The 24,784-nt window shown below is 44.9% G+C and overlaps 1 protein-coding gene and 1 pseudogene across 4 annotated transcripts in view; one reads left to right on the forward strand and one right to left on the reverse strand.

Moving 5' to 3' along the window:
- Nucleotides 1-24,784, forward strand: part of LOC139233977 (unconventional myosin-Id-like) — a 671,189-nt gene that overhangs the window by 137,128 nt on the left and 509,277 nt on the right. For all 4 annotated transcript variants that reach the window (XM_070864719.1, XM_070864717.1, XM_070864718.1 and 1 more), the window contains exons 2-7: nt 11,019-11,227; nt 12,102-12,195; nt 14,648-14,813; nt 16,572-16,625; nt 23,260-23,355; nt 24,144-24,260. In XM_070864719.1, coding sequence (XP_070720820.1) covers nt 11,019-11,227; nt 12,102-12,195; nt 14,648-14,813; nt 16,572-16,625; nt 23,260-23,355; nt 24,144-24,260 — 736 coding nt within the window. The remainder of the gene's footprint in view (nt 1-11,018; nt 11,228-12,101; nt 12,196-14,647; nt 14,814-16,571; nt 16,626-23,259; nt 23,356-24,143; nt 24,261-24,784) is intronic.
- On the reverse strand, nt 9,663-9,843 carry LOC139234283 (U2 spliceosomal RNA; annotated as a pseudogene).

The raw sequence follows: 24,784 nt of genomic DNA on the forward strand, positions 1-24,784 counted from the left end.
TGGCCAATATTTATCCCCCAATCAACATAATAAAAATAGATCATCTGGTCATTATCAAATTGCTGATGGGACATCGCCGTCTCAATTTCTCTGCTCTCCTCACTTGCTCACTCCAACCTACCTCCCTCTGAACTTTCAGCACTCCGCTCACTCAGATCCAACCCCAACCTTGTCATCAAACCTGCTGACAAGGGTGGCGCTGTTGTTTGGCGAACCAACCTCGACCTTGCAGTGGCTGATCGCCAACTCTCTGACACCTCCAATTACCTCCCCCTGGACCATGATCCCACTACTGAACATCAAGCCATCATATCCCAGACTGTCACTGACTTCATCTCCTCTGGAGATCTTCCCTCCACAGCCACCAACCTCAAAGTTCCCCAACCCCACACAGCCCGCTTCTACCTCCTTCCCAAGATCCACAAACAGGACTACCCCGGTAGACCCATCGTTTCAGCCTGTTCTTGCCCCACAGAACTTATTTCTTCCTATCTCCACTCTCTCTTTCTCTCTTTGTCCACTCTTTCCATCTACATCCGCGACACCTCCAACGCCCTCCGTCATTTTTAAGTTTCCATTTTCCCGGCCCCAACTGTCTCCTTTTCACCATGGACATCCAGTCTCTCTACACTTCCATCCCCCACTAGGATGGCCTGAGGGTGCTCCGCTTCTTCCTCGAGAAGTTCAGCTCCCATCCATCACCACCCTCTTCCGCCTGGCTGAACTTGTTCTCACGTTGAACAACTTCTCCTTTGACTCCACTCACTTCTTCCAAATAAAAGATGTTGCAATGGGAACCCACATGGGTCCTAGCTATGCCTGCCTTTTCGTGGGATATGTGGAACATTCTTTGTTCCAGTCCTACTCTGGTCCCCTCCCTCATCTCTTTCTGGTACATTGATTACTGTATCGGTGCTGTTTCCTCCTCTTATCCTGAACTTGAAAATTTCATTCACTTTGCATCCAATTTCCACCCTTACCTCACCTTCACATAGTCCATCTGACTCTTACCTTCCCTTCCTCAACTTCTCCGTCTCCATCTCTGGGGATAGGCTTTCGACCAATATCCACTATAAGCCCACTGACTCTCTCAGCTACCTGGACCACACTTCTTCCCACCCTGCATCCTGTAAGGTCTCCATTCCATTCTCCCAGTTTCTCCGCCTTCGTCGCATCTGCTCTGACGACGCCACCTTTCAGACTAGTGCCTCTGAGATGTCTTCCTTTTTCCTCAACAGAGGATTACCCTGCGCCGTGGTTAATATGGCCTTCGACTCTGTCCGTTCTATTTCCCGCACCTCTGCTCTCACCCCTTCCCCTCCCTCTCGGAACCATGACTGGGTTCCCCTGGTCCTCACCTTTCCCCACATCAGCCTCCACATTCAATGGATCATCCTCCGCCATTTCTGCCATCTCCAGCGTGATCCCACCACCAATCATATCCTACCCTCCCCTCTCAGCATTCCAAAGGGGCTGCTCCCTCTGCGATTCTCTGGTCTATTCCGCAGCCACCCCCAGCACCCCCTCCCATTCCCATGGCACCTTTCCGTGCAAGTGCAGGAGATGTGACACCTTGCCTTTTAACTCTTTATTCCTCCCCCCCCCCCCCCCCCTCCCCCCCTTCCCACTATCGGGGCCTCAAATATTCCTTCCAGATGAAACAGCAATTTACTTTTACTTCTTTCAATTCAGTACACTGTATTCGCTGCTATGATGTTGTCTCCTCTACATTGGGGAGACCAAATATAGATTGAGTGACCGCTTTGCGGAGCACCTCCGTTCAGTCCTCAAGTGTGCCCCTGAGCTTCCGGTCGCCTGTCAATTCTCCACTCCATTCCTACTCTGATCTCTCCATCCTCTGTCTCCTACACTGTTCTAATGAAGCACCTCATCTTTCGTTTAGGCACTTTACAGTCTTCTGGACTCGAGCATCGAGATAAACAATTTCAGAGCATAACCTCTGGCCACCTTTGGCTCCCCTCCCGCCCCCCCCCCCCCCAGCATGTTTTTTTTCCTCCTGGTCTCCAATGCCAGCTGGTCATTATCCCACCATTCACACCCTATCTTGATTCATGTTTATCTAACTCTTGGCATTACCATTTCAATTTGGCCCATCATCCATTTATGTCTCTAATCTCTCCTGTCTTCCACCCTATCACAGACCTTTCCTTTTGTTCTTTCTTCCCCTCCCCCTTTCAGTGTTTAAGAATCTGATCTTTCCGAACACATACCAGTTCTGACGTAGGGTCATCGATCCGAAACGTTAACTCTGCTTTCTCTCCATAGATGCTGCCTGACCGGCTGAGATTTCCAGCATTTTCTGTTTTTATTCCAGATTCCAGCATCCGCAGTATTTTACTTTTTTATCACTGCTGTTTGTGGGAGCTTGCTTTGTGCAAATTGACCACCCTGTTTCCTACTGTACAACAGTGACTCCATTCCAAAAGTACTTCATTGGCTGTAAAGCGCTTTGAGACCTCTGGTGGTCTTGAATGGTGCTATATAAATGCAAGTCTTTCTTTTGAAGTGGCAGGCTAGATTATGGGGCACTGAGCCACTTAAGGAGATAATAGGAGAGGTGACCTAAAGCTTGTTTAAAGGAGGAGAGAGAGATGTGGCAAGGGGGAGAGGTTTAGCTTGGGAATTCCCTAGGCAGCTCAAGGCGTAGCCACCATAGATGGAGCGATGCAAATAGGGGATGCACAAGAGGCCTGGAATGGAGGAGTGCAGAGATCTTGGGAGGTTGTCAGGCTGGAGGAGGTTACAGAGAGAGGGCGGGCGAGGCCATGGAGAGGTTTAAAATGGGGATGAGAATTTTAAAATCGAGGTGTTGCTGGACTGGGAGCCAATGGAGCTTTGCGAGCACAGGATGATGGGTTAATGGATCTTTGCTGCCTGTATCCTAACTGAGTTTTAGATGAACTCCAGTTTTGCTTCTTCCAAACAGTTGATTGTGTTGAATTAATTTTCTACAAACCAAGTTGCGTGAGGCATGAAAATGAATGGGCTGAAAGGCCTTTTATTATTCTTGCTTCTATCTAGCCTGATACAAATTGGAGTAAAAAGATTTATATGCTCCCAGTGTTAATAAAGGCTAGTCTGGCTGACATCCTGTGTTAGAGCTCTGTGTTTTGACTACACTTGTGTGCAGAAGTTAGCTGGTTGATCAGCAATATTTACCAATAATTCTCGACTTCACAACTAAATGCCATCATTTAAGAAGCTCGGAGAAAGCCAGACTCTTCAACACCATATAATTTCCTCGCTCTTTTGTAATTTGACTGCATTAGAATCACCACCTATTTCAGACAAGCGGTGATACAGTCTTCAAAAACAGTTTATGGCTTACCTATAAGTTGTAGATTGGTTTCTTGAACTTTTTGGTTATAATTATTAAATGCAATGAGGTAGCACTTGGTCAATCCTGTCCGTCATAAAGCTACATGTATTGAAGTTTACAATCATATCCCTTATCTCTAAATAAGCCGCAGTTACTAGAGTGAAAGATTAACAGTAGAAGCATTGATCTCTTCATAATTTGGCGTACTTTCTGCTGTTAAATAAGTTTTTTTTTCCCCCCTTATTTGAAAAATTACCTTTTTTTAAAAAAAAACATTTGGCTGGTGGTGTTGGCAGAGCTTTGCATATCATCTGGTGTGAGTCAGAGAGCTGAAAGGAAGCTTTATCTGGAGGTGGGAGGTGTTTTAATCACAGCGCAGCTGGTGAAGCCAGGGTCTACTGTGAAGGAAGGAAATGGCTAAGGGTGTCGGGCTGAATTCTTTCTTACTCTTACTTTCGCAAGCAGACAGGAACCACCCTGGGGTCTGGTTCAAGCTGCGGACTTTAGGAGACTAACTCACTTAACTACTATATTTCCCCCTCAATCATTTCACTGATGTAGCAACACAATAATGAGTACTTAGTTTTCCAGTTTAATTTCTAATGTGGACTACTTTAAAACCAGAATTATTCAGTAGCGTAGGAATGTCTAGTTTTCTGAATTGTTACTTTTCTTAAAGTTCCTCTTTCCCCTCCCTCCATCCCCACCAACCAGTGTCAAGTTGCTCTAACAGGATGCCACCATATGTGTGAGAACACTTAAAGCCGATTTTCCTAGATTTATTTTTTGTGTTTCCCTTCCTCTCTAATTTCTCCTCTCCTGAAGATGGTTTATGCTGGGATAACGTTGAGATCTATTGCTTGTTGAAGTTGACCAGTCTTTGTAAGTCTGGAGAATGACTTTTACTAGTCTATTTGACCATGAAATATCAGTCTAACTCCTTGCCTCTCCGTATCCGCAAGTGCCCCTCCAGCAGGAATTGCTGGATAGCAATGAGGACTAGGCATCACAACCATACTTGCCGCCTTGTCTTGTTTTTCTCCATACTCTGGCTCAAACCTAGGGCTCCTTGGTGCCACCCCATACAGTCTGTTTGCCTGCTGAGCAACTGTAATATTCTTTCAACCTATTATTTAGTTCTTTAATACTATGGAAAATCATTGAGAAGGGGTGAAAGGCATTTAGTCTTCATTTTACTCAATGACAGCCAAGTCCTAATGAAGGTCAAGCTTGTGGCATACAAGACTTGTCAAAACACTTTGTTTTCGTAGTTCAGAACTCCTAGGTATGCAGTGTAAAGGTTCCCTCGTGCCCATCTGCAAGATGCAGGAACATTCCCGGGGTGGATTTGTGGCAAAAAGGCAGAGTGGCTGCTGGGATAGAGGGCTCTGGCCTAAAGGGACCAGTTATTGAGGTCTCTAGAGCATGCATCTGGCATGCAACAGGCATATCACTGCCAAAGCCCCTCACGTGGATGTAAAGTAAGGAGTTGGTGATGAGTAAGGTTGGCATGCAACACTAGACTTGAATGTACAACAGCTGGAATGAGGCAAGCTGCCCTGTGTATGTCCTTTATTGTATAGTTGATGAGGAAACTCTCTAAGACATGGCCGCATATTGGTTGACTACTGCTGGAAGGCATTACCTACAAGTCAGGTATGAGAATTCGTGTTCATATATAGCCTTAATACCTCTAACAACTGGGTTGCAGAGAGGCAAGCAGCTGGAACTCCACAACTCCAATTGATGCCGTGTGTGTCCGTACTGTGGGCAGGCAGGTGGTGCCAATGCACTCCCATTTCATGGTGAGTTGTGGTGATCACCTTGCCAATGGGAGGAACTCCTTGTACTTGCTGTCCACCGAGCAAGGGCTCATACTCGCGCTTCTCCATGGGATGTTTTTTCTGTGTTAAAGGTGCAATATAAATGCAGGTTGTTGCGAAGAATATCTGGACTATTCTAACCTAACCATTTCAGAACAGCATAGAATGCAACTAACCTCCTCACTTTGCCCTGAGTCCCTGTTCCCCCAGCATATAGAAATAAGTCAGTGACGTGACTCTGGCTTGTTGAAATGAACTTCAAAGTATTTTTGTTTGGAAAAGACTGTTTGCCCTATCACACTCTTCCCCTTTTCATAGCTCAGCTCTATCTACCTTCTGATATCTCAAATTCTTCCTAACTTCAGAATTTTTGCGATTTGTCTGCATAAACGTCATCAATTAACTTTTTGTAATTTTGAACCCACCTGATGAAAACTTAAAATATCTTCAAGTCCGTAGAGAAAGTATAAAGAGGTTAGATTTTTTGACTCCCAATATACAGTACTCAAAAGTACAAATGTTGAAGAAGCTCTGGTTTAAATAAGACTTGCATTTATGCAATAACAACAACAACTTGCCTTTAACATAGTGAAACATCTCAAGGCGCTTCACAGGAGTATTATGAGACAAAACATTTGACACGAGCCACAGAATGAGAAATTAGGTCAGGTGACCAAAAGCTTGGTCAAATAGGTCGGTTTCAAGGAGCGTCTTACAGGAGGAAAGAGAGGAGGAGAGGTTTAGGCAAGGAATTCCAGAGCTTGGGGCTGAGGCAACAGAAGGCACAGCCACCAATGGTTGAGCGATTATAATCAGGGATGCTCAAGAGGGCAGAATTAGAGGAGCGCTGACAACTTGGGGGGGGGGGGGGTGCATGGGGTATGGGGCTGGAGGAGATTAGAGATAGGGAGGGGCGAGGCCATGGAGGGATTTGAAAACAAGCATGAGAATTTTGAAATCGAGGGGATGCTTAACCGGCAGCCAATGTAGGTCACGAGCACGGGTGATGGGTGTGCGGGACTTGGTGCGAGTTAGGACACAGGCAGCCAAGTTTTGGATCACCTCTAGTTTATGTAGGGTAGAATATGGGATCCCAGCCAGGAATGCGTTGGAATAGTCAAGTCTCGAGGTAACAAAAGAAAGACTTGGATTTCTATAGCACCTTTCACCATTCATCTCAAAGTGCTTTACAGCCAATTAAGTACATTCTGAAGGGTAGTCACTGTTGTAATGTGGGAAACAAGGCATGGATGAGGGCTTCAGCAGCGGATGAGCTGAGGCAAGGGCCGAGACGGGAGATGTTAGAGGTGGAAATAGGCGGTCTTAGTTATGCTGCGGATATGTAGCCGAAAGCTCATTTCAAGGTCAACTATGACATCAAGTTTGCGAACAGTGTGGTTCAGCCTCAGACAGAAGTTGGGGAGAGGGATGGTGTTTGTGGCGAGGACCGAAAACAATGGCTTCAGTCTTCCCAATCTTCAATTGGAGAAAATTTATGCTCATGCAGAATTGGATGTCGGACAAGCAGCCTGACAAGTTAGAGACCGAGGAGGGGGTCGAGAGAAGTGGTAGTGGGTTAGAGCTGGATGTCATCAGCATACATGTGGAAACTGATGCTGTGTTTTCGGATGATATCGCCAAGGGGCAACATGAAGATGAGAAATAGGAAGGGGCCAAGGATACAGCACCTTTTACAACTTCAGGATATCCTGAAGTGCTTTTGAAGAGTAGTCATTTCTATAATGTAGGAAACGCGGCAGCCATTTCTTCTCTTAGGCGGTCCCTCGGAGTCGAAGATGACTTGCTTCCACACTAATGAGTTCTCGGGTGTCTGATGAGCCCAGCTAGGGCAGATGGTGGTTGGTGGGACGGGTGGGTGGGGTGCTTGGGTTGCTGTGCGCTCCTTCAGCTGCTTGCGCTTGGCTTCTACATGCTTCTGAAGAGGTGGTGTTTGATGCTTTCCTGGATGCTTCTCCTCCATTTTGAGCGATCTTGGACTTTTTCAAGGAGGTTTTGAGGGTGTCCTTGAAGCATTTCCTCTGCCCATCTGGGGCTCGCTTGCCGTATCGGAGCTCTGAGTAGAGCGCTTGTTTTGGGAGTCTAGTATCGGGGATGCGGACAATGTTGGCCCGTTCATCGGAACTGGTCGAACGTGGCCAATGCTTCGATACTGGGGATGTTGGCCTGAGCGAGAACACTGGCATGGTGCGCCTATCCTGCCAGTGGACTTGCAGGATCTTGCGGAGGCAGCATTGGTGGTACTTCACCAGTGCTTTAAGGTGCCTGCTGTACATAGTCCATTTCTCTGAAGCGTATAGGAGGGCGGATATCACTACTAGTCTGTAAACCATGAGCTTGGTGCCGGGTTTGAGGTCCTAGTCTTGAAGCATTCTCTTCCTGAGGCTCCCGAAGGCTGCACTGGCACAGTGAAGGTTGTGTAGGACTTTGTCATCAACGACTGCCCTTATTGACAATAAGCCCCCAAGGTATGGAAAATGGTCCACATTGTCCAAGGCCTCATCATGGATCTTAATAATCGGGGAGCAGTGCTGTGTGGCGGGGGCAGGTTGATGGAGAATCTTTTGTCTTATGGATGTTTAGTGTAAGGCCCATACACTCGTATGCTTTGGTGAAGGTGTTGACGATGGTTTGGAGTTCAACCTCCGTGTGTGGCTTCGTTCAGAAAATAGTACCACCCACAAGACCTGTCAAAAAAAGTTAATTTGAATAGGCAATGCCCCTGATTTATTTTAACTCCAGTCGTGTTGTATGGAGCTGCCATTACTATGAATGGGAACACCCCCAAAAACAAAGAAAACCCTTTACATAAATAAAAAAAAAACACCTCCTTTATTTAAAATGAATAGAAATTGAATTTAATTAAATGTTTTAGAAAAAAAATTTGTTTTTTGCAATCTTTTTAAATATGTTTTAATAGTGTTAAATAAACATACCTTAATGGACGAGGTTTTTAATATGAAAATTAGTCATAAAATGTATTTTTTTCTATCTTTTTAAAACTTTTAAAAATTTCAAAATATACTTTATTCATAAAAAAAATCTGTACAGTACATTCAAAGGCATTTCAATACATTTAGCTGCGGTCAGCAATCCCATACACTATTATTTGGGTGCTGACGGCAGTTCCGTTCGTTACATTTCCTTGTTTTTCAGTTCAAGTGCAATTCGGTCCAATACGGGATACATTGTAGTACATTCAAACAAGTTACATTTCATGTGTCACTATACAGTACACGGAATGGATGACGGTACATTTACATTTTTCTTTTCAACATGCATTTCGCAACAGACCTTGCATTGTACATGGCACTACATAGGTGTTTACAGATCATGGTGCTCCATGTACACAAAAAGTAAATTACAAATACCGCCCGAGGGGGGGTTTGTACTGATTCCTGCCCCCGGGTTTTCCGTGGCAGAAGGGCTTTAAACTGTGGCCCTTCCCCACCGTGCCTTTGCGGCGACTGCACCAATTTTAAGTGCGTCCCTCAGCACGTAATCCTGGATCTTGGATTGCGCCAGTCTGCAACACGCAGACGTGGTCATCTCCTTGCTCTGGAAAACCAGCAAGTTTCGGCAGGACCAAAGAGCGTCTTTGACCGAGTTGATGGCCCTCCAGCAGCAGGTGATGTCTGTCTCGGTGTGTGTCCCTGGGAACAGCCCGTAGAGCAGAGAGTCCTGTGTTACGGAGCTGCTTGGGATTAACCTCGACAGCAACCACTGCATCTCTTTCCAAACCTGCCTTGCGAAGGCGCAATCCTGAAGGAGATGGGTGACAGTCTCGTCCGCCCCGCAGTGACTCGGGGGCACCGTGCCGTGTTGATGAGACGTCGGCTGTGCATGAACGCTCTGACAGATAAAGCCCTCCTCACCACCAACCAAACTACGTCTTGGTGCTTGTGTGAAAGCTCTGGCGATGAGACATTCTGCCAAACAAGTTCAACAGTCCGCTCAGGGAACCACCCGACAGGGTCCACCATCTCCTTCTTTCGTAGGGCGTCCTGGACCTTACGTGCTGACCACTGTTTTATGGCCTTATGGTCAAAGGGGTTTCTTGTGAGAAACTTTTCCATGAAGGACAGGTGGACAGGCATGGTCCAACTGGTGGGGGCGTTTCGCGGCAGCGTGGCCAGACCCATCCTTCGCAACACCGGGGACAGGTAGAACCTCAGCATGTAGTGACACTTGGTGTTTGTGTACTGGGGGTCTGTGCACAGCTTGATGCAGCCGCACACAAAGGTGGCCATCAGGATGAGGGCCACGTTCGGAACGTCCTTTCCTCCACTGTCCAGAGATTTGTACATCGTGTCTCTGCGGACACGGTCCATTTTGGACCTCCAGACAAAGTGGAAGACGGCCCGGGTGACTGCCGCGGCGTTTTAAAACTTTATTTTTTTGTTCATTCTTGTCAGATCAACTCCAGCACCAAAGATCACTTTGCGCTACTACATTTGATCTTAGCTAAAAAGGCCGAGAGGGGAAGCTGCACCGTTCCTGGAAACACTGCAATACCAGGTCGGTGCATGGAGTAGACGGAGCAAGCCCCTGTTCCATTCCCTGTTCCAAAAATCAATTTAATATTTGGTCCCCAGATAGGGGATATTAAACTGATAAGAACAGATACTACACTTGATCTTAGCCAAAAGACCGAGAAGCGTTAAAACTCTTAAGCTGGCAAAAGCAGTCTGCTTTTATCAGGCGCAAGAGTTTTAAGGACATTCGCTGGGCAGGAGTTGGGCAAATAGCCCCAACTCTACACCCGCAGTGGCCCTTTGTACGAAAGCGAAAGTAATGTCAAAATAAATTTTAACAAATAGCAAGTGCGCGCCTAAACCCAGAACTTGCGGGGTCCCTTCAGGCGTGTGCGCACATAGTGTACACCCGGAGAGGCTGTAATTTATGGCCCAATATCACTTTATTTGTGATTACAAGTAGAAAAGCTCCTGATGTCAATGATGCTAATTAGCATGTTTAATGATATGTTGGATATCCATTTCTGCATTAATTTAAAACATTTAATCCTGTGAAATTCACTTGGGGGAAAATAAATCTATGCACAATGAAGAGCATCTTCACTCTAGTATGGTCTACAGTGCATACTGAGTCAGTCTAAATATTGCTGTGATGCCCAGTATTAAGAAAGAAATGCTATAATTGACTGGAAACTATAAGGTTATAAAACTATAAGGTTATACTGCCCTCTGCTGAATAAAATAGAAAAATACAGGTACCTATTAGACAGAGCAGAATTAACTTGGCTGGTGTGTTCAAGCTTTGTTTTGGTAGGTTACAGAGAGGCGACCATAAACTCTCAGAAGCTTCTTATAAAAAATTAAGTTTGAGTTCCAATTAATTAGCAATTATCTCAAGTTGCTGATAACGTTCAGATATTCCACCAATGGGCCAACAATGATAATTTTAGCCCTTTCTAAACAGTCAGGCCCACAAAGTCCAAACTGGACGAATCAGCAAGTGAGAAAATAAACACAATTAGGACTCTGTTCTGGGCTTTGCAGCTTGATTGCTATGATTTGGGGGTCGCAGTTTGGACACCCCAACCTAAATCTGGTACTATAGGGTTCGCGGAGAGTGAGACTGTGCCAACTCCTGTGCTGTACTCTGGGTAAATTGCAGGACAGCTTTAAGTTGTATCAGACCAAAGTATTAATTTATGCAATATTCCAGATAGATACACTAGTCAATGACTATTATCCACCTCTCGTACGATTGGTGCCTTTTACATGATCTATATCATACAGTAAAACAATTTCTGTACAATGTCTCTGAAAGATTAAATACCTTGCCATTTTTAATTTGTTCGTTCTTCCTAACAGGTTTGAGAAGGGCAAAATTTATTCCTACATCGGTGAAGTGGTGGTTTCTGTTAACCCTTACCGTCCTATGAATATCTACGGGAAGGACACCATTGAACAATACAAAGGACGGGAACTGTACGAGAGACCACCTCACCTATTCGCTATTGCAGATGCAACATACAAAGCCATGAAGCGGAGGTCAAAGGACACCTGCATTGTCATATCAGGTAAGGAGTGATTAATTAGAAGAGAAGGGGGAAGAAGGCTTCATCCATTGGTTTCTAAATAATAAATTTACCATCTATTGTACACTCCGTATTTTGGGCATCACCATTCTGTGGCACAGTCACGCAGCTGCACACCTCTACCAATAGGTGAAGCTTCATAAGCTCCAAAGGATGAAAATCCCTCTGCCTGTACGGATGTCCTGAAGGTGAGGAAACTCTAGGGAGTATTTAAATACTCTCACATCTACTTTTTAAATAGTTAAATGTCTCTCCTAGTATGAGATAATCTTCAACCTTGTTGTGGTTGGCAATTCTGTGCGTTCACTTGCGTATGGCAGTGATCTAGTAACATGGGGTTGATTGGAGAGGTCACCGCCGCCTTGAATTGCTGCGGTATACTTCTTTGTGGTGGTCTGGTAGGTCATTTCAGAGGGCATTTAAGAGTCAATCGCATTGCTGTGTCTGGATAACATAGGCCAGACCGGGTAAGGATGGCGTATTTCCTTCCCTAGAGAACATTCGTGAAGCAGGTGAGTTTTCATGACAATCCAGTAGTTTCATACTCACCATTACTGACATTAGCTTTTTATTCCAGATTTATTTAATTAACTGAATTTAAATTCCCCAGCTGCTGTGGTGGGATTTGAACTCACTTCTCTGGATTATTACTCCACACCTCCTGGATTACTAATCCAGTAATTTAACCACTATGCTAACTTACCCTGAGAACCACAGCTGAAATAAGTACTGTATATGACTGCACTTTGGTTTTCGGCTGGTTTGTCTCTCCAAGTTTTATGCTGTAAAAGTATTAATATTTGAAGCAGTCAGCTGAAGCTATGTTGAGTTAATTTTTCCTCTTTCTGGATTCCAGGGGAGAGTGGTGCTGGTAAAACAGAGGCTAGCAAATACATCATGCAGTTCATTGCAGCTATTACAAACCCTAGCCAACGACAGGAAGTGGAAAGGTAATAAATGGAGATCTTGATTTATATAGAATTTGAGTAATCGGTTCCTTTCATAACATGTACTCTAATATGTTTTTGTTAACCCTGTATGAAGAGGTGAAATGTTCTCTGTGTAACCAGCTGAGAGGCCTGATATGCTTGATTTGTTGGGCTGATTTTTGTTGCATTCATTGCGACGAAGTAATTTTATTCTAATTACGCAACACATTTTGCAACAGTCTTAGCAAGACTGTCCATGCTTGATCCTTTCAAGCACTAAAACATTGAGAGACAAAGAACATACCTCCATCTCCATCTCCAGGTCTTGGAAACAAAACCTGGTTTCTGTAAGCATCACCATGCAGAACAATCCAAAAATAATGCGATGATCAAAAAACCTCCATTGACGAACAAAGCTGGGCAAAGGCTCCATGGTCCTCTGAGGCTCAATCTTCTCCAGTTCCACTTGCGATCCTGACCAACCTCTGGACTCAAATATACATTTATAATAGTGCCTTCACATGTCGCAGAAATATCCTAAAATACTTCATTTGCAACAAATTTACTTTGAATTGCAGTGGCTGTTCGTGTGTAGGCAAATTTTGGGGTACACAGCAATATCTCACAAACAGCTGTGGATTGAAAAACCAGCTTTTTTTGCTGGTTGAAGGATGGCTAGGACACCAGGAGAACAACTTCTCTTCATTAAATAGTAACTCTGGAACTCAGATCAGCAGCAATATGCTTGACTGATGTGCAGGCAATGAAATAATACATTGCAAAATATTTGTCCAGCACCAATACAGACACCTACAGATTTGCATCAATATGCAATGGAATGGTATCCCTTCTGTTTAGAAATCCTCTTTCAAATGCGATTCATGCAACACAAAATAAATTTTTTTGACTTAGGAGCCCCCTCTCCAGACAGTTTCCTCAGGATTTCCTCTATCTTCTGGACTATTATATCTCATTGCATGCAGAAGCTTTGTACAAATGCCTGCAATAAAATGCCATTGACCACCAGCTGTGACACTGAAAACACCAGATGCCAACACCTGTACCAGCATTGGTAGATTCCAGCTATACCAATTCATCCAAAGTCAGTATGCTTTACTTCACAATGCATTATAAGTAATCTTCTTTAAACATGGGGTGAAGAAGATGAGGTCTGTTGTTAAGCAGCAACACTACAAAGAGGAATATTAAGGAATGGTTTCTTGTGTACTGATAATTCTCTCATAGCCTCACAATTTAAAATTACATTTTCCAGAAAACCTTGCCCACAGTGATTATATTTCATTTTAAACCAAGTGGAATTAAGGACCTATAGGAGAACTTAAGCCTGTTTGCTCTCATCCTGATGGGATATACACAAATCCTCAGGTCATGATTGTGAATCACTGATTCTGGCAGAGTTGTGTGATTTTCCATGTAGTGTAGAGGAAGCTTTTCTCCAACTGACCCTGACACATCCAGCATTGTCCAGGAGGCTGGTTCAGCTGAGTTCCTCCATGGGTGAGAATTTTGCATCTGATGCTTGCATATTGATACTGTTATCTGAGGATATTGAGATAAACTAGAAAGTAGCCCGATGTCCTAATATGATGATAGTTGCAGTATTTATCCTGCTTTCTGCCCTGTTGACCACCTGCCTCACAATATGATGTGCACATTTCAAAGCAGCATAATCCCAACCAAATAACTCAGTGCAAAAGTAGCCCCAAACAGTTTGGTTAGCCCTCTTGCCCTTTGAAGAATGCAGCTGCATGAAATAGGTAAGCTCCCTGGCAGACAGTGCCACTGTTGTGAAGAATGTCAATAAGCCAGGAGGAGTTCTTTATTGCTGCCTTTACCATGACACTCTAAGAATGGCACAGCCGTCACCAAATTTCCATAACCCTGCCTGTAACACATCACTGTGTTGGAGGCCTATCACCAACTTCACTCAACAAAGAACAGACTCTCCACCATGGGTTCATTGGGATTATTTTCAATCTTATGACAATCTTTCATAACAGAGTTGCTGGATTCCAAGACAGTTGAGCTGTAGCCTTTTGTGACCTCTTGATCCCTCAGGCCAAACTGCAGACAGTTGTTCTCAGTGCTGTCTGGTCATAGTTGGGTTTCTCTGCACAACCCTCCAGTTATAGAACCAAAGATTTGCTTCAGAGTGAGACCTTGTATATTCGAGTAAGAGAGGATTGTCAGTTCAAATTGGCCGCATAATGGCACAACGTTCTTCAAAGTGACGATTTCTTATGTTTAGCTCCCAATGCATGACAGCATTTCATTTTGCTGAAGTTGAGCTGAATTCAAAAATGATGAGCCGATATCCACGATAAGCAATTAACACTAGCTGGCATTGTTCAATTTCTTGACTATCTTGTGTGATACTGAGAAATACAAGTCAATACCTGGAGGGTATTGCATAACATAATGTGATGCTGTAATGCTTTTATTTCTGTTGCAGGGTAAAGAACATGTTGTTAAAATCAAATTGTGTATTGGAAGCATTTGGAAATGCCAAAACCAACCGCAATGACAATTCCAGTCGATTTGGAAAGTACATGGATATTAACTTTGACTTTAAAGGTGACCCTATAGGGGGCCACATCAGTAACTACCTACTGGAAAAAGTAAGAATTGATATTACCAACTGAGTTTGCTTCTGACTCACTTTTTTTTTGGGTGGGGGGGGGGGGGGGGAGGAAAAGAGGGGAATGGAAGAGAGCAAGAAGGGAGTCAGGTCACCAGCTCCGAGTCCTGTACCAATTGTGCTATCAGCTATGCAAGAGCAGCCATTGTTCAATGGTATCATGTGCTAATAATGCAGCACAGATGCGTTTCAGTGACCAAGATGCATAGTAATGCATCCAGCAACGAGCCGGGTTGACTAGTTTCCCTCTATGCAGTAAACCTCGGTCGTATGATTGTTCACTGAGTTTTGAACAATTTTCAGTCTTAAAATTCACTGTTTTCATTGTGAGCATATGTTGGAGAGTATTTTTTAATAATCCATTCATAAAAGATGCATTTCATCGCCACCAGCTGAGAAATCCAATGTTTTAGAAGCAGGATACTGACCCAAGTCTTTGTTGGGGAGAGTGGGTAATAAGGGAGACATTTTTGTCCTATTATTTTAAAAACAGTTTTTCTTCACGTGCAAGTTCTTGAGTTTACTTTTAAGACAATGTTTTGTCAGTTTGCTACTTTCAACTGTCAGAGATAATAGATAGAGCAGATTTTGTTTGTGGGGATGGGGGGGACCTTAAAAAAAAAACAACACAAAGCATTGCCCATGCCACCACAACACAAATCGCTTAAAAAAAAAAAAATAAAAAAAAAACGGCGGCATGGTCGAACCGCACTGATTTCCCAGGCGGTCATTGCAAGGCGCAATTCAAGGTGTAGGGGTCGGGTTTGAGTCAAAACTCGGATGGTGTCACACGAGAGGCGTTGCGCACCCTTCCCGGCAGTGCTGCTCAGCGCCGCTGCAAAAACGGACCAGAGGATCATGAAGGGGCGCAGGAGACCTGAATGCTGCCTTTCACGCTGCTCTGGGGCAAAACCTGGAGCGCAAAGCACCGGAAAATCCATCCCTTGCATTTATATAGCGATGTGAACATACGGGTACATGTAAATGGGAAGTGCAATATGAAGTTAGAGCTGCACTCCCTGCTGCTATATGTGACCTCAGGAGACAAATGTGAATAGGGGCTAAAAAGGGCGATTTCATTAGCTTGCATTGAGGCTCATTAGCATTAGTTTTATTCATAAAGTACAGGTAGGGCCTGGAGTTATCTCTGCATTTGTGCCAAGATACACACAATCTAGGCGCAAACTAATTACGTGGCTTAAAAGATCATGGTATTTTGGGCATATGTGAGTTAGAAGCGTAACTATGATACGTCCAAGTCTCCTTGAATTTTTATGTCCGTCCATCTAATCCTCTGTCCAAATGAACTATATGGTATGGTTCAGTGTTTCCTTGGACCACGATTGCTTCTGCTGGTTTCCACTGATTTATGCCCATTTTGTGTTTGTGCGTATTCTACTGAGATTGGGAGGATACTTGGTGTGTTTTGACATTGGTAAAATGCGTGCAGCTTCCGGGTTGCACCAACAGAGAAAACCCCAGGCCAGGCAGTTTAACTTGGTGGCATAAAGATCTTTCTGGTGCTGAATTTTTAACTTCATTGCTTTCCATCTCAGTCCAGGAGCAAAGGTATTTGGAAGTTTAATAAAGCCCAGCTTCTGTTGAGATGAAGGATTGCATTGTCTATATTGGCCAGTTTGAGGGATTAAAGTAGTTCCATATGTAGCGACAACGGGCTTGTTGTAAATCCTACTCGATTGTTGCCTTATCTAAAACTGTAATGGTTTGTGTTTGACAGTCCCGAGTTATTGTGCAGCAGCAAGGAGAGCGAAGTTTCCACTCCTTTTATCAGGTTAGTGTGAACATATGTGTGGTTCATAACCCGATCAGAACATTCAAGACCTTGCATCTAATCAGAATCAACTGTGATGCATTTTATTCATTTAGACTTTGGTCTATAGCGTGTAGCTGAATATTTTCGTCTATGGCTAAATGACATGTGTTGACCCCTGCTCCCCCCACTCCATCCCAAAGTTATTGCCCCAAAGCCTTTTTCTTCTTTCATTTCTTTTATTCCCAGCAACCCCACCCCGCCCACCTCTCAACAGGATACACTTCCATGGTGCTGGTAACCCTTTAATGCCTTGCCCAAATAGATATTCTTCCCGTGTTAAGCCAGGATGGGGAATGCCATGTTTGAGCATTAAAGGTATCTTATCCGAGTTCAATCCTCTTCTCACCCAACATCCACACATGCACTTTCCATCATGAGTCACCAGAGGAAAGAAAGAAAGAAACAAAGAATTACATTTATTTAGAGCCTCTCATGACCTAGGGACATCCCAAAGCTTTACATCGATTGAAGTACTTTTAAAGTGTGGTCATTGTTGTAATGGAGGAAACTCTGCATCCAACTTTCACAAGCAGCAATGTGATGATGACCTGATGATGGTTGAGTGATAAATATTGGCAAGAACACCGGGAAAGAACTCCTTTGCTCTTCGAAATAGTGCCATAGGATCTTTTATGACCACCTGACGACAGGCAGAATCTCGGTTTAACGTGTAATCAGGGGTGCTGAAGCCATGTGTTGGGTCCCAGTTGCTGCTGCAGATTAGCGAACTCAACACAGACCTGGAATTGAATCCCGAGATCTTCTGGTGTGAAGGACTTGGTCCTACTCAATGCCAACTTGGAGCATTTCTTGCCTGCAAGCACAGAAATCTCCAGTGCAGGGCAACGGTGCCTCTTCCTCAAAACTGAATCTGTTATGTCTTTAGATGCTCTGATAATGACTCCACGAGGCAAAGTATTGCACTTGAACTGTAGTGACCTTAGTCCATTTAATATAACACCAGAGTGATGATCACACATAGTCCTGCCTTTTATACTAGGCCTGGCACACCTGTGGGAGTCAGCGGGAGTCGAGCAGTCAGTCGAGGAGGCGGGAGCTCGGAGCAGCGCGAGTCCGGGGTCGGCGAGAGGCCTATAAAGGCCAGCGGGAGTCGAGCAGTCAGTCGAGGAGGCGGGAGCTCGGAGCAGCGCGAGTCCGGGGTCGGCGAGAGGCCTATAAAGGCCAGCGGGAGCTCGGAGCAGCGCGAGATCGGGGTCGGCGAGAGGCCTATAAAGGCCAGCGGGAGTCGAGCAGTCAGTCGAGGAGGCGGGAGCTCGGAGCAGCGCGAGTCCGGGGTCGGCGAGAGGCCTATAAAGGCCAGCGGGAGTCGAGCAGTCAGTCGAGGAGGCGGGAGCTCGGAGCAGCGCGAGACCGGGGTCGGCGAGAGGCGTACCGGTGCAGCTACAGGGAGAAGGCAAAAAAACAAAGGTGACGTCACAGCCTAGGGGGTAAGTGATTGGCTGGTGATTGGTGAGTAGTTTTTCTTTTTCTTCTTATATTGGTCAGTAACTTTTAACATTGTTATTACCAGTTTAAGTGTATCTAAGGGTTAAGACATGGCAGGAGAGCTCGGTCGGGTGTTATGCTCCTCCTGTACCATGTGGGAACTCAGGGACGCTTCCGGTGTCCCTGACGACTACGTGTGCGGGAAGTGTATCCACCTCCAGCTCCTGACGGTCCGCGTTACGGAATTGGAGCTGAAGGTGGATTCACTCTGGAGCATCCACGATGCTGAGAATGACGTGAGTATCACATGTAGTGAGTTGGTCTTACCGCAGGGAAAGGGTCCACAGCCAGATAGGGAATGGAAGACCAGCAGGAAGAGTAGAGCAAGGAAGGTAGTGCAGGGGTCCCCTGCGGTCATCCCCCTGCAAAACAGATACACCGCTTTGGGTACTGTTGAGGGGAATGACTCATCAGGGGAGGGCAGCAGCAGCCAAGTTCATGGCACCGTGGCTGGCTCTGCTGCACAGGAGGGCAAGAAAAAGAGTGGGAGAGCGATAGTGATAGGGGATTCAATTGTGAGGGGAATAGATAGGCGTTTCTGCGGCCGCAACCGAGACTCCAGGATGGTATGTTGCCTCCCTGGTGCAAGGGTCAAGGATGTCTCGGAGCGGGTGCAGGACATTCTGAAATGGGAGGGAGAACAGCCAGTTGTCGTGGTGCACATTGGTACCAACGACATAGGCAAAAAAAGGGATGAGGTCCTACGAAACGAATTTAAGGAGCTAGGAGCTAAATTAAAAAGTAGGACCTCAAAAGTAGTAATCTCGGGATTGCTACCAGTGCCACGTGATAGTCAGAGTAGGAATCGCAGGATAGCGCAGATGAATACGTGGCTTGAGCAGTGGTGCAGCAGGGAGGGATTCAAATTCCTGGGTCATTGGGACCGGTTCTGGGGGAGGTGGGACCAGTACAAACCGGACGGTCTGCACCTGGGCAGGACTGGAACCAATGTCCTCGGGGGAGTGTTTGCTAGTGCTGTTGGGGAGGATTTAAACTAATATGGCAGGGGGATGGGAACCAATGCAGGGAGACAGAGGGAAACAAAAAGGAGCCAAAAGCAAAAGACAGAAAGGAGATGAGGAAAAGTGTAGGGCAGAGAAACCCAAGGCAAAGAACAAAAAGGGCCACTGTACAGCAAAATTCTAAAAGGACAAAGGGTGTTAATAAAACAAGCCTGAAGGCTTTGTGTCTTAATGCAAGGAGTATCCGCAATAAGGTGGATGAATTAATTGTGCAAATAGATGTTAACAAATATGATGTGATTGGGATTACGGAGACGTGGCTCCAGGATGATCAGGGCTGGGAACTCAACATTCAGGGGTATTCAACATTCAGGAAGGATAGAATAAAAGGAAAAGGAGGTGGGGTAGCATTGCTGGTTAAAGAGGAGATTAATGCAATAGTTAGGAAAGACATTAGCTTGGATGATGTGGAATCTATATGGGTAGAGCTGCAGAACACCAAGGGGCAAAAAACGTTAGTAGGAGTTGTGTACAGACCTCCAAACAGTAATAGGGATGTTGGGGAGGGCATCAAACAGGAAATTAGGGGTGCATGCAATAAAGGTGTAGCAGTTATAATGGGTGACTTTAATATGCACATAGATTGGGCTAGCCAAACTGGAAGCAATACGGTGGAGGAGGATTTCCTGGAGTGCATAAGGGATGGTTTTCTAGACCAATATGTTGAGGAACCAACTAGGGGGGAGGCCATCTTAGACTGGGTGTTGTGTAATGAGAGAGGATTAATTAGCAATCTCATTGTGCGAGGCCCCTTGGGGAAGAGTGACCATAATATGGTGGAATTCTGCATTAGGATGGAGAATGAAACAGTAAATTCAGAGACCATGGTCCAGAACTTAAAGAAGGGTAACTTTGAAGGTATGAGGCGAGAATTGGCTAGGATAGATTGGCGAATGATACTTAGGGGGTTGACTGTGGATGGGCAATGGCAGACATTTAGAGACCGCATGGATGAAGTACAACAATTGTACATTCCTGTCTGGCGTAAAAATAAAAAGGGGAAGGTGGCTCAACCGTGGCTATCTAGGGAAATCAGGGATAGTATTAAAGCCAAGGAAGTGGCATACAAATTGGCCAGAAATAGCAGCGAACCGGGGGACTGGGAGAAATTTAGAACTCAGCAGAGGAGGACAAAGGGTTTGATTAGGACAGGGAAAATGGAGTACGAGAAGAAGCTTGCAGGGAACATTAAGGCGGATTGCAAAAGTTTCTATAGGTATGTAAAGAGAAAAAGGTTGGTGAAGACAAACGTAGGTCCCCTGCAGTCAGAATCAGGGGAAGTCATAACGGGGAACAAAGAAATGGCGGATCAATTGAACAAGTACTTTGGTTCGGTATTCACTAAGGAGGATACAAACAACCTTCCGGATATAAAAGGGGTCAGAGGGTCTAGTAAGGAAGAGGAACTGAGGGAAATCTTTATTAGTCGGGAAATTGTGTTGGGGAAATTGATGGGATTGAAGGCAGATAAATCCCCAGGGCCTGATGGCCTGCATCCTAGAGTACTTAAGGAGGTGGCCTTGGAAATAGCGGATGCATTGACAGTCATTTTCCAACATTCCATTGACTCTGGATCAGTTCCTATGGAGTGGAGGGTAGCCAATGTAACCCCACTTTTTAAAAAAGGAGGGAGAGAGAAAACAGGGAATTATAGACCGGTCAGCCTGACCTCAGTAGTGGGTAAAATGATGGAATCAATTATTAAGGATGTCATAGCAGTGCATCTGGAAAATGGTGACATGATAGGTCCAAGTCAGCATGGATTTGTGAAAGGGAAATCATGCTTGACAAATCTTCTGGAATTTTTTGAGGATGTTTCCAGTAAAGTGGACAAAGGAGAACCAGTTGATGTGGTATATTTGGACTTTCAGAAGGCTTTCGACAAGGTCCCACACAAGAGATTAATGTGCAAAGTTAAAGCACATGGGATTGGGGGTAGTGTGCTGACGTGGATTGAGAACTGGTTGTCAGACAGGAAGCAAAGAGTAGGAGTAAACGGGTATTTTTCAGAATGGCAGGCAGTGACTAGTGGAGTGCCGCAAGGTTCTGTGCTGGGGCCCCAGCTGTTTACATTGTACATTAATGATTTAGACGAGGGGATTAAATGCAGTATCTCCAAATTTGCGGATGATACTAAGTTGGGTGGCAGTGTGAGCTGCGAGGAGGATGCTATTAGGCTGCAGAGTGACTTGGATAGGTTAGGTGAGTGGGCAAATGCATGGCAGATGAAGTATAATGTGGATAAATGTGAGGTTATCCACTTTGGTGGTAAAAACAGAGAGACAGACTATTATCTGAATGGTGACAGATTAGGAAAAGGGAAGGTGCAACGAGACCTGGGTGTCATGGTGCATCAGTCATTGAAGGTTGGCATGCAGGTACAGCAGGCGGTTAAGAAAGCAAATGGCATGTTGGCCTTCATAGCGAGGGGATTTGAATACAGGGGCAGGGAGGTGTTGCTACAGTTGTACAGGGCCTTGGTGAGGCCACACCTGGAGTATTGTGTACAGTTTTGGTCTCCTAACTTGAGGAAGGACATTCTTGCTATTGAGGGAGTGCAGCGAAGGTTCACCAGACTGATTCCCGGGATGGCGGGACTGACCTATCAAGAAAGATTGGATCAATTGGGCTTGTATTCACTGGAGTTCAGAAGAATGAGAGGGGACCTCATAGAAACGTTTAAAATTCTGACGGGTTTAGACAGGTTAGATGCAGAAAGAATGTTCCCAATGTTGGGGAAGTCCAGAACCAGGGGTCACAGTCTGAGGATAAGGGGTAAGCCATTTAGGACCGAGATGAGGAGAAACTTCTTCACCCAGAGAGTGGTGAACCTGTGGAATTCTCTACCACAGAAAGTAGTTGAGGCCAATTCACTAAATATATTCAAAAGGGAGTTAGATGAAGTCCTTACTACTCGGGGGATCAAGGGTTATGGCGAGAAAGCAGGAAGGGGGTACTGAAGTTTCATGTTCAGCCATGAACTCATTGAATGGCGGTGCAGGCTAGAAGGGCTGAATGGCCTGCTCCTGCACCTATTTTCTATGTTTCTATGTTTCTATGTGCAGGTAACCTTCAAGTCTCCCACTGCAGTGTCCTTTGGTGATGCACCTTAGTGATCATACAGCTGGTATACAAGTTTCCCATCGTAGTGCCCTCAGGTGGCACATTATATGTAATAGTATAAGCAGTAAACATGTCTGGATACAAGACAGAATCAAAGCTGTTTTTATATTGCGCAAAATCCGTGTTAATGCCACCAGCCACTGATAAACAGGGGGTCTTGCATGGCTGCTGGAAGCCCCAAAATGGTCTTGTTGGCCATCAGGATCACCTAATTTAAAAGCATACTGAATGAATCTGCCAAATTTACTTTGGTGTTGCCGCTAAGTGTCAGCTGTGGCTCAGTGGGTAGCACTCTCACCTTGGAGTCAGAAGATTGTGTGGGTTCAAGTCGCACTACAGAGACTTGAGCACAAGGAAATCTAGGCTGACACTCTCGGATGAGACGTTAAACCGAGGTCCCATCTGCTCTCTCAGGTGAACGGAAAAGATCCCTTGGCACTATTTCGAAGAAGAGCAGGGTTATCCCTGGTGTCCTGGCCAATATTTATCCCTCAATCAACATAACAAAAAAAACCCAGGTTATCTGATCATTATCACATTGCTGTTTGTGGGAGCTTGCTGTGTGCAAATTGGCTGCGTTTCCTACATTACAATAGTGACTACACTTTAAAAGTACTTCATTGGCTGTAAAGCGTTTTGAGATGCCCGGTGGTCTTGAAAGACACTATATAAGTTCAAGTCAGTCTGTCTTCTTTCACTAGCTGTGTGAGGCTTGTGTATCAAGAGCAGCCAGCACTAGCATGGCACTTAACTCAACATAAAAGCAGCTAAACAACTGGGAAACAGCAGAAGGAAGACTTTAATTGGAAGATAATTTGCAAATGGAAACTGCAGGTTATTGGCCTCACTGATGTCCCCTCCACAGGATAGAAAGAATGTTTGATGCTGGTATAAGTGCTCCTTATGTACTTCAATTTGTAAATGGTGTGTTCATATTTTAGCTGCTCTTGGGTGGTCCTGAGAAGTTGCTACGATCCTTGCACATTCAAAAAGACCCTACTGCCTACAACTTTATCAAAGGTGGAGGAATAGTAAAGGTAAGGTCACAGAGCGAGAAAGGAGAGATAAATTAAGCAACCTGTTTTCATCCCTCTCCTCCCTAATGCGCAACAACTGAACTGTACAATCAGCGAGGTGTTTTATAAAAAAAAAAGTTTTTCTCAAAAATTTATGACTAAATTTACAGTTTGTTTCATGCTTCCTTCCCATTTCTCCGGCGATACTTCATTAGATAGGTGGGAGGGGGGTGGGGGGAAGAAGAACAAGTACCTACTTGTTTTAAAAACTACTGCAGCTTAAACAAGCAACACCCTGCCCAGTGCTATACTAAGCCATTCAGATCAGGCATGTCCTGGGAGCATTGGCAGGCTGTTTATCGGCGGGGGGAGGTATATGCAGGGGGCATATAGCAAGGATTCCAATACAGCTGAGCATAGCGTTGTGACATGTTTGTACATGCATATTTCCACCAGTCGTCAGTGGGTCGCGAACAGGAACCCTGGTCAATTCTTTCCTTCCTAACCCAGGGACTATTGCCTTGATTGCAGCAGCCCTTGCTACAACCCCGACTGAGATCAACTAACTCCGAAGCTGGGGTCTTCCTGGTCTGCGTGACTCAGCTACTCGCTGAGTAAACTCATTGATTCATTTGGAGAATCCGAGGATTATTTATTGAGGTTATGCGGAATTACTTTCTGGGAGGAAATTTGGATGAAATTGCTCATTTGCATAACTAACAATCTATGCCGTATCTACATGGTGAAGGCTGTTTATTTTGCGCTGTATGTAAAATGTTGTTCTAACTTTGAATTATCTGTGTAAACAGTCTGCTATAAATGATGCTGCAGAATTTAAGGCTGTCGCAGATGCTATGAAAGTGATTGGTTTCACTGCCGAAGAGATTCAGACGGTTTATAAAATCCTCGCCACTATTCTGCACCTGGTAGGTCCTGTGTTTCTTCAATATCTCCTCATTGAACGGTGACAGCCCGTAACATTTTAGCTGGATTTCTGTGATCAGTATCTTGACAATCATATCCAAATATGTTCAAACAGATCTGGGAGCTGTGTACCACAAGAGAAAACTAAATAGAAATGTCTGCACCAGAGAGCAACAAGCATGGTTTGAGATTGAGTGCAGGAGACTAGCGTTTGTGAAAGTGACACTCATTTTCTCAGCTTACACTTCAATAGGAATAGATAACTAGGTGGAAGGATATAAATTTACACATGTCTTCGAATGTCGGCCTTATCCTTTGGATTTCCCCGTCCAATTTCCTCCGCCTTGTCAACTCTCCACCTCAAACAACCTAACAATTGATCTCTTCAACCACTCTTTTGATCATTTCCTCTATGTACTATTATGTCCACTTCTCATCTGTGATGCAGCTTGGAGTATTTACTGTGTTAAAGGCAGTATATAAATGCAAGCTGTTGCGTTTCATGAACAACTGAAGCTGTTTTCAA

Source organism: Pristiophorus japonicus, chromosome 21 (genome assembly GCF_044704955.1).
Source record: "Pristiophorus japonicus isolate sPriJap1 chromosome 21, sPriJap1.hap1, whole genome shotgun sequence".
Taxonomy (NCBI): Eukaryota; Metazoa; Chordata; class Chondrichthyes; family Pristiophoridae; genus Pristiophorus; species Pristiophorus japonicus.